General features: G+C 49.5%; 1 protein-coding gene across 3 annotated transcripts in view; it reads right to left on the bottom strand.

Moving 5' to 3' along the window:
• plce1 (phospholipase C, epsilon 1) overlaps window positions 1-15,416 on the bottom strand; it is a 428,705-nt gene that overhangs the window by 31,679 nt on the left and 381,610 nt on the right. For all 3 annotated transcript variants that reach the window (XM_078413731.1, XM_078413732.1, XM_078413733.1), the window contains 4 exons: window positions 8,636-8,784; window positions 5,665-5,782; window positions 4,193-4,306; window positions 134-430 (listed from right to left, as the gene is read on the bottom strand). In XM_078413731.1, the coding sequence (XP_078269857.1) occupies window positions 134-430; window positions 4,193-4,306; window positions 5,665-5,782; window positions 8,636-8,784 (678 nt within the window). The remainder of the gene's footprint in view (window positions 1-133; window positions 431-4,192; window positions 4,307-5,664; window positions 5,783-8,635; window positions 8,785-15,416) is intronic.

Raw genomic sequence — 15,416 nt, 5'->3', positions numbered from 1 at the left:
TCTTGAGACTGAAAGGTGGTTGGAAATTGTAGTACGGTATTCTGCAAGAAGCACAACCAGTTTTTGATCGATGGAATTTCTCGTGAACGTTTTCACGCAAATAATGAATTCTTCCAACATGCCGAGTACTCACCGTCTGTTTGATAATTGAGAGCGACCGACTGTATCCCATGGAGCCAGAACATGAGGGGTGATGGGTTGGAGGAGTCAATGCGGGTGGCAGCAGGGTAGATGCGCAGCAGCTGGCACACCGTGTGCTGGATCAGTTCCTGGGAATAACGTCGGCACAGTCTCTTGGCCGTGTTCTCATTGACTGACGATATGTGATAACATTTGGGCGTTCTGATGATGGCACTGAGAGAGGTGGTCGGGTTGAATGGAGGAGAAGGTGGTTCTTCACAGTTCTTTCTTATCACCTCAAAAGAGGTTGCTGTGTGCAAAGTAAATCTTTAGGTCATTAGGGTCATAAGTGATAGGAGCAGGATTAGGCCATTCGGCCCATCAAGTCTACTCCGCTATTCAATCGTGGCTGATCTATCTCTCCCTCCTAACCCCATTCTCCTGCCTTCTCTCCATAATTTTAGTTTAGAGATACAGCGCGGAAACAGGCCCTTTCGGCCCACCGGGTCCGCGCCGACCAGCGATCCCCGCACATTAACACCATCCTACACCCACTAGGGACAATCTTTACATTTATCAAGCCAATTAACCTACAAACCCGTACGTCTTTGGAGTGTGGGAGGAAACCAAAGATCTCGGAGAAAACCCACGCAGGTCACGGGGAGCACGTACAAACTCCATACTGACAGCATCCGTGGTCGGGATGGAACCCGGGTCTCCGGCGCTGCATTCGCTGTAAGGCAGCAACTCTACCGCTGCGCCACCGCTTCTAGGAATAGAATTAGGCCATTCGGCCCAACAAGTCTACTCCGCCATTCAATCGTGGCTGATCTATCTCTCCCTCCTAACCCCATTCTCCTGCCTTCTCCCCATAATCTCTGACACCCGTACTAATCAAGAATCTATCTATCTATCTCGGCCTTACAAATACCCACTGACTTGGCCTCTGCAGCTTTCTGTGGCATTGAATTCCACAGATTCACCACCCTCTGACTAAAGAAACTTCTCTTCATCTCCTTCCTAATAAAACCAAAAAAAGCCAATACAGTATTTAAATCTTAGGCAATAAGGTCTGAACAGTGGCACCAACTTGGATTAACCCAGCAAAGTTCATCCAAAGCTGTAGCCCGAAACGTTATCAAAAATGGTTATCAAAGCAAAAGAGGTTTTTAGGGCTGGTTTTAGTTTTTTTAGAGAAACGGCGAGCAAACTGGCCATTCGGCCCACCGAGTCTGCACTGACCAGCGAGATTATATCTCACATTAACACTGTCCTACACTGGGAACAATTTACAATTTTACCTATCCAATTATCCTACATCTTTGGAGTGTGGGGAGGTAAATACAGTTCTCGGAGAAAACCCACGCAGGTCACGGGGACAATGTACAAACTTTGTACAGACAGCTCCCTTGGGCAGGGAGGATGGAACTGCGGTCTTTGGTGCTGTAAGCGCTGTAAGGCAGCAACTTTACCGCTGCGCCAACGTGATGCCTAAATCTTTAGCTTTAATAAAACCAACAAAAACCCAATATTCAAATCTTTTAAATCATAAAGGTCCGAGCAGTACCTTGAACTAATCGACTTGGATTATTCCAACATAGTTCACTATATATAGCCCAAAATTTAAAAAAAAATCATTATCGGAAATAGACATCAAAGCAAAAGAGGATTTTCGGACTGCAGATCAAAAGCTTGGTTATAAAGGGAGATTAAGAAACATCTCAAAATGATGGAAAGGTAAAAAGGATCTAGGGAGCAGGATGTCAGAATTTATGGTCTGAGCAAGTTAAAGCTCGACCACAACTGACAGAGCTATTATTATCTATATACTAAAACTCTCGTTTGTTTGTTTGTTTGTTCCTGAACTACAGCCAAAACGGTACAGGATAGCATGACAATTTTAGGCCCACCTTACTCACCGACGTCCCTTTGGTGCTAATGGAAGAAGCTTAAATGAAATCGGTGTTATGTTTTTAAAGTGATTCACATTTTAAAGTTTAAATCTATCTCCTAGGGAGGGAGGGAGGAGGGAGGGAGGGGGTGAGGGAGGGGGGGAGGAGGGAGGGAGGGGGTGAGGGAGGGAGGGAGGAGGGAGGGAGGGGGTGAGGGAGGGGGGGAGGAGGGAGGGAGGGGGTGAGGGAGGGAGGGAGGAGGGAGGGAGGGGGTGAGGGAGGGAGGGAGGAGGGAGGGAGGGGGTGAGGGAGGGAGGGAGGGGGTGAGGGAGGGAGGGAGGAGGGAGGGAGGGGGTGAGGGAGGGAGGATAAGGGGGGTTGAGGGGGATTGAGTGGGGGGAGGGGAAGGGGGGAGGGGAAGAGGGAGGGGGAGGGGAGGGTGGGAGGAGGGGAGGGGAGGACGGGAGGGGTGAGGAGGGGGGGAGGAGAGGGTGCTGCACCAATGCAGGAAAGGTTTGGGCCCAACAAACGTTTCTCTCACAGGCGAAACGTACAGTACAGTCACTTCACCGATCACGTAATCTTAAACTCATTCTGAGCTCTAACTTCTTAAATCCCCAAATGATTTGGAAAGATAAATAAAAAACTCTTCCAGAGCTTATCCATGCCATCAGCCATAAGATTATGAAATAATTCTGGAGTTTCTGCTTGTTTTTACTATTTTTTGTTTAGATGGGCAATGGACCTTTATGATATCAACTCTCTGGAATCAAAAGGAAATGACCCAACAGTTTACAGTGCAAAGATTGGTGTACGTTTATCACTCCTGTTCTGGTTCAGTCTTTTTAATATAGTTTAGAGATACAGTTTGGAAACAGACCCTTCGGCCCACCGAGTCCATGCTGACCATCGATCTGTCGTTCACACTATTTCTATGTTCTCGCTGTTTCCCACTCCCTACACATTTTACAGGGCAGTTTACTGAGGCCAAGTAACCTATAAACCCGCACTCCCTTGGCATGTGGGAGGAGACCCAAAGCACCTGGAGGAAACCCACACTGTCACAGGGAGAACGTGCAAACTCCAAACAGTCAGCAACCAAAGGTCAGAATCAAACCTGGGTTTCTGGCACTTTGCGGTGGCAGCTCTATCAGCCGAAAGTTGAGTGTGACTTTACACGTTGAGTAAAGTTCCATCCACGTTCCTACACTGAAGTGGTAATTACCTCAACAATGCTCATCTAACAGAGCAAGAAATAATATTCCCAAGAGAGGAGACTCATAAATCTTATGCAAGTGTTAGTCACTTTAGTGGGGGGTCAAGGAAAGAACGTTCACGTTGTGGCCCTGTTTCCACCAATCGTTCCACCACTACGCACCAGAAGCACAAGACGCCATTGCGTGCAGATGCCGAGAAGTGTGTTCAGCTCTGGCTGGACAATTTATAATCTTGTGATGTGGACTTGATAAGAAGAGTCACATTAGTACCAAACAACATTCCTTCAATGTACAGGTTTAAACCGGATCCAAACAAAAAAACTGGAGTAACTCAGTGGGTCAGGCAGCATCTCATGAGAAAAGGAACAGTCTCTCGACCCGAAACGTCACCTATTCCTTTTTTAGTTTACATTAGTTTGGAGATACAGTGCAGAAACAGGCCCTTCGGCCCACCGAGCCTGCACTGACCAGCGATCCCCGCACACAAACACTATCCTACACACTAGGGACAGTTTACAATTTTACCAAAGCCAATTAACTTACAAACCTTTGGAGTGTGGGAGGAAACCGAAACTCCCGGGGAAATCCCATGTGGTCACGGGGAGAATGTACAAACTCCAGACAGACAGTAACTCGAGGTCAGACTCAAACCTGGGTTTCTGGCACTGGGAGCTATCAGCTCTACTGCTGAGCTATCGTGCCAGAGATGCTGCCTGACCCGCTGAGCTGATCCAGTTTTTTATAACTAACATTCCTTCAATTGTTAAATAAGAGCAACAAAATATCATGATAATTTAAATATAACACTAATTTCATCTGGCCTTCAAATTACAACGGTGGATTAAAATGACTAATTCGCCGATAATGATTTTATTTTACGCACTTTAAATTAAAGCATTGAATCGCTCATTTTGTAACCAAGTCCCCAGTTTGGTGTGGGAAGCAGCTAAACAAGACACTTGCCTCTTCCAGATGACTTCATTGATGTCATCGATTCCCCAGGGTTCATTCTGTTCGACTTCCTGTTGGTTTTCACTTTGACTCTGCTTGATCCTGCAGCGTTCAAAGTGGAAAGGCCTGTTCCCATTGAAAAGAGGAAAGGGTCAGGGCACAGAGTTCACAGTTTTCCAAGAGATGCAAAGGCTGGTTTATATTTTCAGCAGCTCCCACCCGTGTCCTTGCAGACCATGTGAAAACATTGCTTCCTGCTTTGGTTTCTGTTGGACCATTGATGGTGAACCAACAATAGCTAAAATCATTCCATCTGATGTACATGCAAGGACACAATTTATTGTTCTATCTTTAAAATTAAATACATTTTATTTAATAGGATTTACATCACAAAATGATGCGATTGTTTTCCGGATCGTATCTCCGGTCGCTCTGCGGCCTAACATCTTGGAGCTGGCGGCCTTGCTCGAGACTGACTTTGAGCCCCACCGTGGGCCGTGGACTTACAATCGGAGTCTGCGATCCCTTGCCTGGGATCGACGCTCCAAACGCGGCCTGCGGATGTCAACATCTAGGAGCTCGCAGTCTCGGGTAGAGACCGATGTTGGGAAGCTCCAAACGACGCAGAAGGTTTCGACCAGCCCCGACCCGGGGTCGGCTCGCCCGGCGCGGGGGATCAGAGATCCCCCCCTGATGCAGGAGCTTGATCACCCCGACGCGGAGGGCCCAAACGCCGCTGGCTATGGGAGTCAAGATCGCCCCGTCAACGGAAGGTTTGAGGCCCCCGAAGGGAAGAAGATTGAACTTTTTTTCGCCTTCCATCACAGTGAGGAATGTGGAGGAGTCACTGTGGTGGATGTTCATGTTAAAATGTACTTTGTGTGTCCTGTTGCTTTTAATTCGTATGTCTGTACGGCAAAACAAATTCCTTGTATGTTGCAAAACATACTTGGCTAATAAAGTATGATTATAATTATGATTAATAGTAATATATTTCAATGAAAAAGTGCATGGAGCAGACTTCAATGTGGCTGGATGGTCGGGGAAGTGTGGAGCTATTTAGACAGCCACATGCGTGCTTACTGCCTTGTGTTACGTACATTGCACAAAAGACCTCCCTTTGCCCAAATTCTATTGACCGACTACCATGTTTCTCTCCTCTCCATTCCAATGGTAATTTCTGAATGAAACCGTCATCTACAAAAGGAACAAACAAGAGACTGCAGACGCTGGAATCCCGAGGAAAAGTAAACTGCTGGAGGACCTCAGCAAGTCAGGCAGCATCTGTGGAGGGAAACTGTCAGCCGTTGTATCGAGTCGGGACTCTTCTTCAAGTCTTCCTTGTGTGTCCAATTTCCTCCACAGATTCTACCTGACGAGCTACATTCTCCGAACAGATCTACAAAAGGGGACCAGAGAGACATAAATCTACGGGTTGCTTCCTTTAACAAGCCTCTGAGTGAGTGGTGAGGACATGTGCTGACCTGTAAACTTGACAGCCTGACAGTAGATGATCAAGTCGGAAAGTTCAGGTGCTATTTGTCTGCTTTCTTTTTTGTTTTGGGGCAAGTAGAACTCTTCACCCAGCTCCATGTCGTAAACCTGGGAATTAAACAGAGCATTAATAAATCCGCGGCACAGTTCATCATCCTTACATCACCTGCTCATCCGGCACAATTCATGCAGCAAGAGGAAGAATTCATATCACGCTTCCCCCCACAGTGGGATAAACAGAGACATTTTACAGGCAATTCTGTACTGAGACCATTTGTTGGCACTGGGCCTGTACTCACTGGAGTTTAGAAGGTTGAGGGGGGACCTCATTGAAACGTACAGAATAATGAAAGGCTTCAATAGAGTGGATGTGGAGAGGATGTTTCCACTAGTGGGAGAGTCTAGGACCAGAGGTCACAGCCTCAGAATTAAAGGGCGCTCTTTTGGAAAGGAGATGAGGAGGAGCTTCTTTAGTCAGAGGGTAGTTAATCTGTGGAACTCATTGCCACAGAGGGCTGTGGAGGCCAAGTCAGTGGATATTTTGGGGGCAGAGATAGACAAATTCTTAATTAGAACGGGTGTCAAGGGTGGGATGGGGAGAAGGCAGGAAAATGGGATTAGGAGGCAGAGATCAGCCAGGATTGAATGGCGGAGTAGACTCGATGGGCTGAATGACCTAATTCTACTCCTATAACTTGTGAACTTTTGAACAGCAGCTACAGTTGTAACTCAGAGAATGGACCAGTTAATTTGTACATATCAATGGGACAATTACCAAATGATTTATTTCTTTTGGAGTGTTATATGGGAGGTACGTTTTGGCCAGGAAATAAAGGATAATTTGCATGGAATCCATTACTACTGAGCAGACCAGCCGAGTCTTTCAGATGGGACATTAAGTCTCTCCCTGCGATAGACACAAAGTGCTGGAGTAACTCAGCGGGACAGGCGGCATCTCTGGAGAGAAGGAATGGGTGAGGTTTCGGGTCAAGACAGTACTGAGCTGTAGTATCAGCCTGAAGTGTACATGCAGGCTCCAGCCTTGCAGTTCTGATTCAAGTGAGTGTAAGAACCAAGACTGACAATATATTGATCTGGGGCAGATCATCCATCTTGATAACGCTCCCCGCACTGGGAATAGTGTAAACCTGCAGAAGATTGGGTTTTAACTTTAACTTCCAGCCTGACCCTTGCTAGTCCAGTGGACCCCCTCTTGAAGTTCAAAGCTGACGATTTTCCACAGATATCTGAGGCTGGAAATCTGCCTCTGAACGGTGGTGCAGCGGTAGAGTTGATGCCTTACAGCGAATGCAACACCAGAGACCCGGGTTCCATCCCGACTACGGGCGCTGTCTGCACGGAGTTTGTACGTTCTCCCCGTGACCTGCGTGGGTTTTCTCCGAGATCTTTGGTTTCCTCCCACACTCCAAAGACGTGCAGGTTTGTAGGTTAATTGGCTTGGTAAATGTAAAAATTGTGGGTATAGGATAGTGTTAACGTGCGGGGATCGCTGGTCGGCGCGAACCCGGTGGGCCAAAGGGCCTATTTTAGGACCCGACGGCGCAGTATTAGGCCCGGACGACGCAGTAGGCCGGGACACTGTAGGCCCGGACACTGTAGCCTGGGGGCCGCTGTAGTCCCAGTCAGTGTAGGCCCGAGCGCCGCCAAACGGAGGTTGCATAGCAACCCTCCTCCCGGCCCGGGCAGCTGCCATTGGTGGAGTGGGAGCATGTGGCCGCTGGCTGGGTGAGGTCACGTGGGGTGCGGGGCAGTGACGTCACTCTTTGTCCCTTATTTGGGAGTGAGGAAGTTGGCAACCCTAGTTGCGGCCTGACCCCTGGCAACGCCCACTGACTTGGTATGGCAAAGCTGGACGCACAGAGATCACATCAGCCAGTGATCAACATCTCCCCAACAGCCCTCCAATCCTGGGCCATCCGAGTAGACATTGTGGTCTGCAATGTTGAATATTTGTCAACATCTTTGACACTCACAGCCAGATATCACTCAGAACAATAAAAACATGAGTGTGGCACGGTGGCGCAGCGGGTAGAGGTACTGCCTTACAGCACCACAGGCCCGGGTTCCATCCCGACTACGGGTGCTGTCTGTACGGAGTTTGTACGTTCTCCCCGTGACCTGCGTGGGTTTTCTCTGAGACCTTCGGTTTACTCCCACGCTCCACAGACGTACAGGTTTGTCGGTCAATTGGCTTGGTTATAAATGTTTAAAAATGTCCCTCGTGTGTGTAGGGTAGTGTTAGTGTGCTGGGATCGCTGGCCGGTGTGAACTCGGTGGGCCGAAGGACCTGTTTCCGCACTGTATCTCTAAACTAAGCTAAAATATCAAATGCCTTCTTCACTACCCTGTCCACCTGTCACCATTTTCAGCATTTGTAGACTAGCAATCCAAGAGTTCCTGTGCATCCACACTCTTAAGGTCCCCGCCATTTACTCTATATGTATGACCAGAACTCCACTTCCCAAAGTGCAGGACCTTACACTTCACTGAGTTAAATCCTATCTCGCCACGATCAGTCTGAAGAGGGGTCTTGACCCGAAACGTCACCCATTCCTTCTCCATAGATGCTGCCTGGCTCGCTGAGTTACTCCAGCATTCTGTGTCTATGGGGGAGTTAAAGTGTTTGGCAACCGATTTGGGCGGACTGAGCGGAGGTGTTCAGCGAAACGATGTGGTATGTTGGTCGGTGTGGGCAAGTTGGGCCGAAGGACCTGTTTCCACGCTGTGTGACTTTATGACTGTATGACAGACTCGAAATAGAAATGAAAAAACAATTGGAGTTGGCAGCAGAATAATTATCGGGTTTGGATCACATGCCAAAACCTTGGTAGTGTTTAACATACATTGCAAAAGGTAATATTACTATTTTTTGTCATTTCCAGAATGATGAAGAACAGTCAACCGTGATTCTAAAGAGAGAGTACATGTGCCATTTCTCACAATGAATCTTTTTTGCTTTGTCTTTTCTTTGCTGAGCAACATTGCGTCTGATGATATTTTCTTAATTCTGCGTGGAGTTTCTTCTGAATACTCAAAGTGGAATTTATCACTTGCAGGCTTGGTCTCAGGTCGGTCGTCGAGGATATTGTCTGAAAAACAAAGAGCAGATTATTACTATAAAATTTCACATTACATGTAGAATGTGATCAAACCAGGCTCCTGATCATATAATAGGCAAACGATTTTCAAGTCACTGACATCTCATGTGACAACTCTTTGAAATAATCAAAAGTATATAGAAAACATAGAAAAATGGGTGCAGGAGGAGGCCATTTGGCCCCTCAAACCAGCACCGCCATTCAATATGATCATGGCTGATCATCCAAAATCAGTAGCCCATTCCTGCTTTTACCCCATATCCCTTGATTCCTTTAGCTCTAAGAGCTCTATCTAACTCCCTCTTGAAAACATCCAGTGAATTGGCCTCCACTGCCTTCTGTGGCAGAGAATTCCACAAATTCACAACTCTCTGGGTGAAAAAGTATTTCCTCATCTCAGTCCTAAATGGCCTACCCCTTATTCTTAAACTATGACCCCTGGTTCTGGACTCGCCCAACAGCGGGAACATTTTCCTTGATGCCGCCTGACCCGCTGAGTTACTCCAGCTTTTTGTGTCTACCTCATTAACCTGGACAAATCATATCGCAACAATGGAACACTATGGTCCACCTCTTGCACTGCCATGGACCTGTTGTTTTCTACTTGTGTTTTTACAATATTATCTTGTTTTTTGCATTGTCTGTTTATATATAATTTGTTTTTTGTGTGTATTTGCCCGAGTCTACGTGTGCCTGTGATACTGTTGCAAGCTTGATTTTTTATTATAAACTCGGCTTGACTTGACAAGGCCTTTAATGAAGAATAGAAAGGGGAAAGAATGGCATGCAGCACAAGCAAAAGATTTATTTAAATGCAGAAGACATTTAAAAGCAGAAGGGAGGCACAATGGTGCAACGGTAGATCTACTGTCTTACATCTGGCAGTAGCGCCGGAGACCCGGGTTCCATCCTGACTACGGGTGCTGCCTGTACGGAGTTTGTACGTTCTCCCCATGACCTGCGTGGGTTTTCTCTGTGATCTTCACTTTCCTCCCACACTCTAAAGGCGTACAGGTTTGTAGGTTAATTGGCTTGGTGTAAGTGTAAAATTGTCCCGAGTGTGTGTAAGGTGGTGTTAATGTGCGGGGATCGCTGGTCAGTACAGACTTGGTGGGCCGAAGGGCCTGTTTCCATGCTGCATCTCTAAACTAAACTAAACTAAACATCAGAAGAAGTACACGGTGATAAATAGGAACAACGAACAATCTGCTGGAGAAACAACGCTCGTTTTTCAGACTGGAGAATGGGAAACTGTTTTTAGTTTAGTTTAGAGACACAGCGCGGAAACAGGCCCCTTCGGCCCACCGGGTCCGTGCCAACCAGCGATCCCCACAAATTAACACTATCCTACACACACTAGGGACAATTTTTACATTTACCAAGCCAATTAACCTACAAACCTGTACGGCTTTGGAGTGTGGGAGGAAACCGAAGATCTCGGAGAAAACCCACGCAGATCACGGGGAGAACGTACAAACTCCGTACAGACAGCACCCGTAGTCGGGATGGAACCCGGGTCTCCGGCGCTGCATTCGCTGTAAAGCAGCAACTCTACCGCTGTGCCACCGTGCCACCCGATATAAAACTGATATAAGTTTTGATATGAATTTGATATATGAATGTGCAATGCTAAATTCCCAAATGACATATCCTTTGAAAGTACAGTAAACAGTGAGGCCAATAGGAATAGCAAGAGAACCAGAAGGCTGGGTGAACGGCAGACAAGTATCACAAGCAATTTGACACAAAGTGTGATGTGATATATTTTGGAAATAAATTAATGAGGAAAAGTAGCGATTAAACAGTAGAGCTTAAACAGTAGAGATTGTTCAAAGGAAAGAGGACCTGGGTGTATTAGTGCATGAATCCCTGAAGGGAATTTTGAGTGGTCTATAATGCAAATTGTACCTTGGAGGCACAGATATAAGAATGCAGAGGTTATATTGGCCAATAACTAAGTCACAATTGCAGTATTGTGTCATAAATTCAAAATGACAGCAGCAGAATTAGGCCATTCGGCCCATCAAGTCTACTCCGCCATTCAATCATGGCTGATCTATCTCTCCCTCCTAACCCCATTCTCCTGCCCCTGACACCCGCACTAATCAACAATCTATCCATCTCTGCCTTAAAAATATCCATTGACTTGGCCTCCTCAGCCCTCTGTGGCAAGGAATTCCACAGATTCACCACCCTCTGACTAAAGAGTGTCGGATTCTGGTCACTTACTTTTGGAAAGGACGTGAAAGTCCTTGTGAGGATAAGGATATGATTCAATACAATGGTTCCAGGGAAAGGGTCTAGAGCTAATAGTTTAGAAATTGGTGTGGTACTGCTTGGATTAGAGGCTGAGAAGAGATTTGATAGAGGCGTAGAAGATCGTGATTGATTAATAATAATAATAATAATACATTACATTTATATAGCGCTTTTCATATACTCAAAGACGCTTTACAGGGATTTAGAGAACATAGGGAAGTGAATAAATAGATAAATAAGTAAACGAACAGAGAAAGGAGACAGAAGGTGAGGTGACCTTCAGTGGTTGAAGGCAGTACTGAACAGGTGAGACTTCAGCGATGTTTTGAATGTGGTGAGTGTGGAGGAGTCTCTGACGGTTTGAGGTAGTGAGTTCCATAGGGTGGGAGCAGCGATGGAGAAAGCCCTGTCCCCCCAGGATCTGAGTTTGGTCCGGATGTGGGGGCATAGGAGATTGGCAGTAGCAGAGCAGAGGGTGCAGGTGGGAGTGTGCCTGTGGAGGAGGTCGGTCAGGATGGGGTGAGAGAGTGTTGCCAAGCATTTCCAGTTCCCTGTCGTTGACCCATTTTCAGGCAGCAGGTGTGCAAGCACAGGATGCGATAAGCCTTCGACTTATGGCGAGTCCGAAAACTTGTTGGTTGTAGAAGAAGTTTATTGCAGCCGCAATATTCGAATACAGAGTTAAACAACAAGGTTAAGGACAACCATCAAAAACTTACTGTCTTCTTCGAAGACTTCGCCGAACTGAACATTTCGGGCGCCAAAAGCGCACATGACCACGCTGGCCAATCAGCGATGTCGCTCCCTGGACCAATCCCCATGGTCGCGTTCACACGTGACCTCGCTGGCCAATCTGAGGGTTCGACGACCTGGACCATTCTCTATGGTCGCTACATGACCACCCCCCAGAACCCGAGGTACGGAACCTAGCAGGGAGCCGGATTTCACGACCATAACGAGTACGGAGAGGGGCAGCCTGAACCACAGGAGCCGGGGGTTCCGGACTTGGAGGAACTGCCGGAACGGGGGGTCCTGGAGGAACTGCCGGAACGGGGGGTCCTGGAGGAACTGCCGGAACGGGGGGTCCTGGAGGAACTGCCGGAACGGGGGGTCCTGGAGGAACTGCCGGAAAGGGGGGTCCTGGACTGAGCGGAACTAACGGAGGTCGGCCTCTCCTAGGGGTTTGGCCGACCAGGACTGGTTGATCCGGATCCAAGTGCGCAGGTTTGAGCCGGGACACCGAGACGAGCTCACTCTTGCCGCACATGTCTAAGGTGAAGGTAGCCGTTCCCTTACGCAAAACCCGGAACGGCCCTTGATAGACCCTCTGCAACGGGGCGCGATGGGAATCTTTTCGCAGAAACACAAACTCACAGTCCTTCAGGGAAGGCGGTTCATGTACCATGGGACACCCATGACGTGAAGTCGGAACTGGAGCCAGGGAACCCACCCGTGCCCGGAGAGATGCTAACACTGATGGAACTGTAGGCAGCTGGTCTGAAGGGTCCGGAAACAAATCTCCGGGTACTCGAAGTGTCGAGCCATATACTAGCTCCGCGGAAGACGCACCGAGATCTAGCTTAGGAGCTGTCCGGATGCCCAGAAGAACCCAGGGGAGCTGGTCTACCCAGTCCGGGCCTTCAAGCCTTGCACTGAGGGACGCCTTAAGTTGACGGTGGAACCTTTCTACAAGTCCATTTGCCTGGGGGTGATATGCAGTCGTGGGTTGTAACTTGGACCCGTACAGTTCTGCGAGCGCGGCCCAGAGGGACGAAGTGAACTGCGGCCCCCTGTCAGTGGTAATAACTGCCGGGACCCCGAAACGAGCTACCCAATGGAGGGCCAAAGTCCTGGCACAAGACGCTGACGAAATATCAGACAATGGGAAAGCCTCTGGCCACCGGGTGAACCGATCCACCACCGTGAGGAGGTGGGTGTAGCCCCGGGAGGAAGGCAAAGGCCCGACTAAATCCACGTGGATGTGGAAAAAACGAACTGCTGGGACCTCGAACTCCTGTACGGGGGGCTGGACATGGCGCTGGACTTTAGCGGTCTGACAGGGAACGCAGGAACGCGCCCAACCCGCTACCTGTTTCCGTAGGCCATGCCAGACAAACCGAGCTGCTACCAAAGCAGAGGTGGAGCGGATGGACGGGTGCGCCAGCCCATGAATGGCATCAAAAACCCGGCGCTGAAGGGAGGGCGGTACTACCGGCCTGGGACGGGGAAGAGAAACATCACACCATACTTTCGTGCCTTCCGACCCGCAGGCTACCTGAGCCAACTTCAATCCCGAAGTGGTGGACTGGTATGCCGAAGCGGTATCCGCTAGAAGCTGTGCCTCCGCAAGCTCCTGGGGATCCACCTCGCAGTCCACCGCCGAAATAGGGGAAAAAGCAGGTCTAGACAGGGCGTCAGCAACGGCATTAAGCTTACCCGCGACATGACGGACATCGGTGGTAAATTCGGAGATAGCAGTCAGGTGCCGCTGCTGGCGGGCCGACCATGGGTCAGACAATTTGAAAAATGCAAATGTTAATGGTTTGTGGTCCGTAAAGGCCACAAATGGGCGGCCCTCAAGGAAATACCTGAAATGACGAACAGCTAAATAGAGGGCCAGAAGCTCTCGGTCAAATGCGCTATACTTCAGCTCAGCCGAATTTAGTTGCCGGCTGAAAAACGCCAAGGGCTGCCAACGGCCACCAACCTGCTGCTCCAAGACCCCGCCCACCGCCACGTCAGACGCGTCAACCGTCAGGGCCGTGGGGGCGGAGGGGCTCGGGTGGACCAACATGGTGGCGTCTGCTAATGCTGCCTTAGCTGCTGTAAAAGCCGACTCTGCGGCCGGGGACCATATCAACTCTACCGGTTTTCCCGCAAGGCACTGGAAGAGCGGGCGCATGACCCGCGCAGCTGCCGGAACGAACCTATGGTAGAAGTTAACCATACCTACGAACTCCTGCAGCCCTTTCACTGTGGTGGGCCTGGGAAATGCCCGGATAGCCTCCACCTTCTCGGGCAAAGGGGAGGCGCCGGCAGGGGTAATTCTGTGCCCTAGAAAATCAAGAGAAGGGAGGCCGAATTGACACTTGGAGGGTTGGATAATGAGCCCGTGGTCTTGGAGCCGCTGGAACACAGTCCGCAAGTGGACCTGGTGTTCCTGCACTGAGGGGCTGGCGACCAGGATGTCGTCTAAATAAATAAACAAAAAGGGTAAACCCCGACCCACACGGTCCATCAGTCGTTGGAAAGCCTGTGCCGCGTTCTTTAAACCGAAAGGCATACGCAACCATTCAAACAACCCGAACGGAGTAATCGTTGCAGTTTTCTGTATGTCCTCCGGTCGCACCGGGATCTGGTGGTATCCTCGCACCAAATCGATTTTGGAGAACACCACCGCTCCTTCCAGCCCAGACGAAAAGTCCTGTAGGTGCGGTATGGGGTAGCGATCAGCCGTGGTGACAGCATTGAGACGCCGATACTCGCCACATGGTCTCCACCCCCCAGATGCCTTGGAGACCATATGCAACGGCGAGGCCCACGGGCTGTCGGACTGACGGACAATTCCCATATCCTCCATCTTCCTAAATTCCGCCCGTGCCACCACCAGTTTGTCTGGGGGTAGTCTCCTGGCCCGAGCAAAAATAGGAGGGCCCTCGGTGCGGATGTGATGGACCACGCCGTGCTTGGCCGAAGGCGTGTCAAAACGTTGGATGAGCAGCTCTGGAAACTCCGCCAGGATCTCAGCATACGAGTCAGGGGCCGCGACGACGGCCTGGACAGTAGGGCTGGGCGGGGAGGTGATTGTCGGAGCGACGGGCTCCTCGCCGGCGGAGGGTCGGAGGTCGTTACCGCGGACATCAGGTACCAGTGAAAAAGCCCAGAGAAAATCTGCGCCCAGGATCGCTTGTCTGACGTCTGCTATGATGAATGGCCATTCGTACGTGCGGAGGCCTAACACAAGGGACATCTTCCGTGTACCGAAAGTGCGAATGGGGCTGCCATTAACCGCGATGAGGGTGGGACCTGTCTTACCCGTTCTGGTTTCGAGGTCGGTCGGCGGCACTATACTGACGATGGCTCCCGTGTCCACCAAAAATTCTGTGTCCGTGAATCGATCGTGGACGTAGAGGAGTCGGTTCTGGCCAATCGTAACTGCCCCTATGTACGATCGGCCGAGGCATTTCCTGCGAAGGTACAAGGTGAGCGGCAGTTGCGGGATTCGCTACCCCATCGTAGGTGATAATAGCACCAGCCGCGCTTGTGCGGATCTTTTTGGCGGGCTTTCGGAGAACTGGCGGGAGACGCGGCGCCATCTTGATGTCGCTGTGGCGTGGTCACTGATGTCGAGACCTTGTTGATCG

The sequence above is a fragment of the Rhinoraja longicauda genome, chromosome 16 (genome assembly GCF_053455715.1).
Source record: "Rhinoraja longicauda isolate Sanriku21f chromosome 16, sRhiLon1.1, whole genome shotgun sequence".
Classification (NCBI taxonomy): domain Eukaryota; kingdom Metazoa; phylum Chordata; class Chondrichthyes; order Rajiformes; family Arhynchobatidae; genus Rhinoraja; species Rhinoraja longicauda.
The sequence above is the reverse complement of the archived record's forward strand: the minus strand, read 5'-3'. Positions and strand labels throughout refer to the sequence as shown.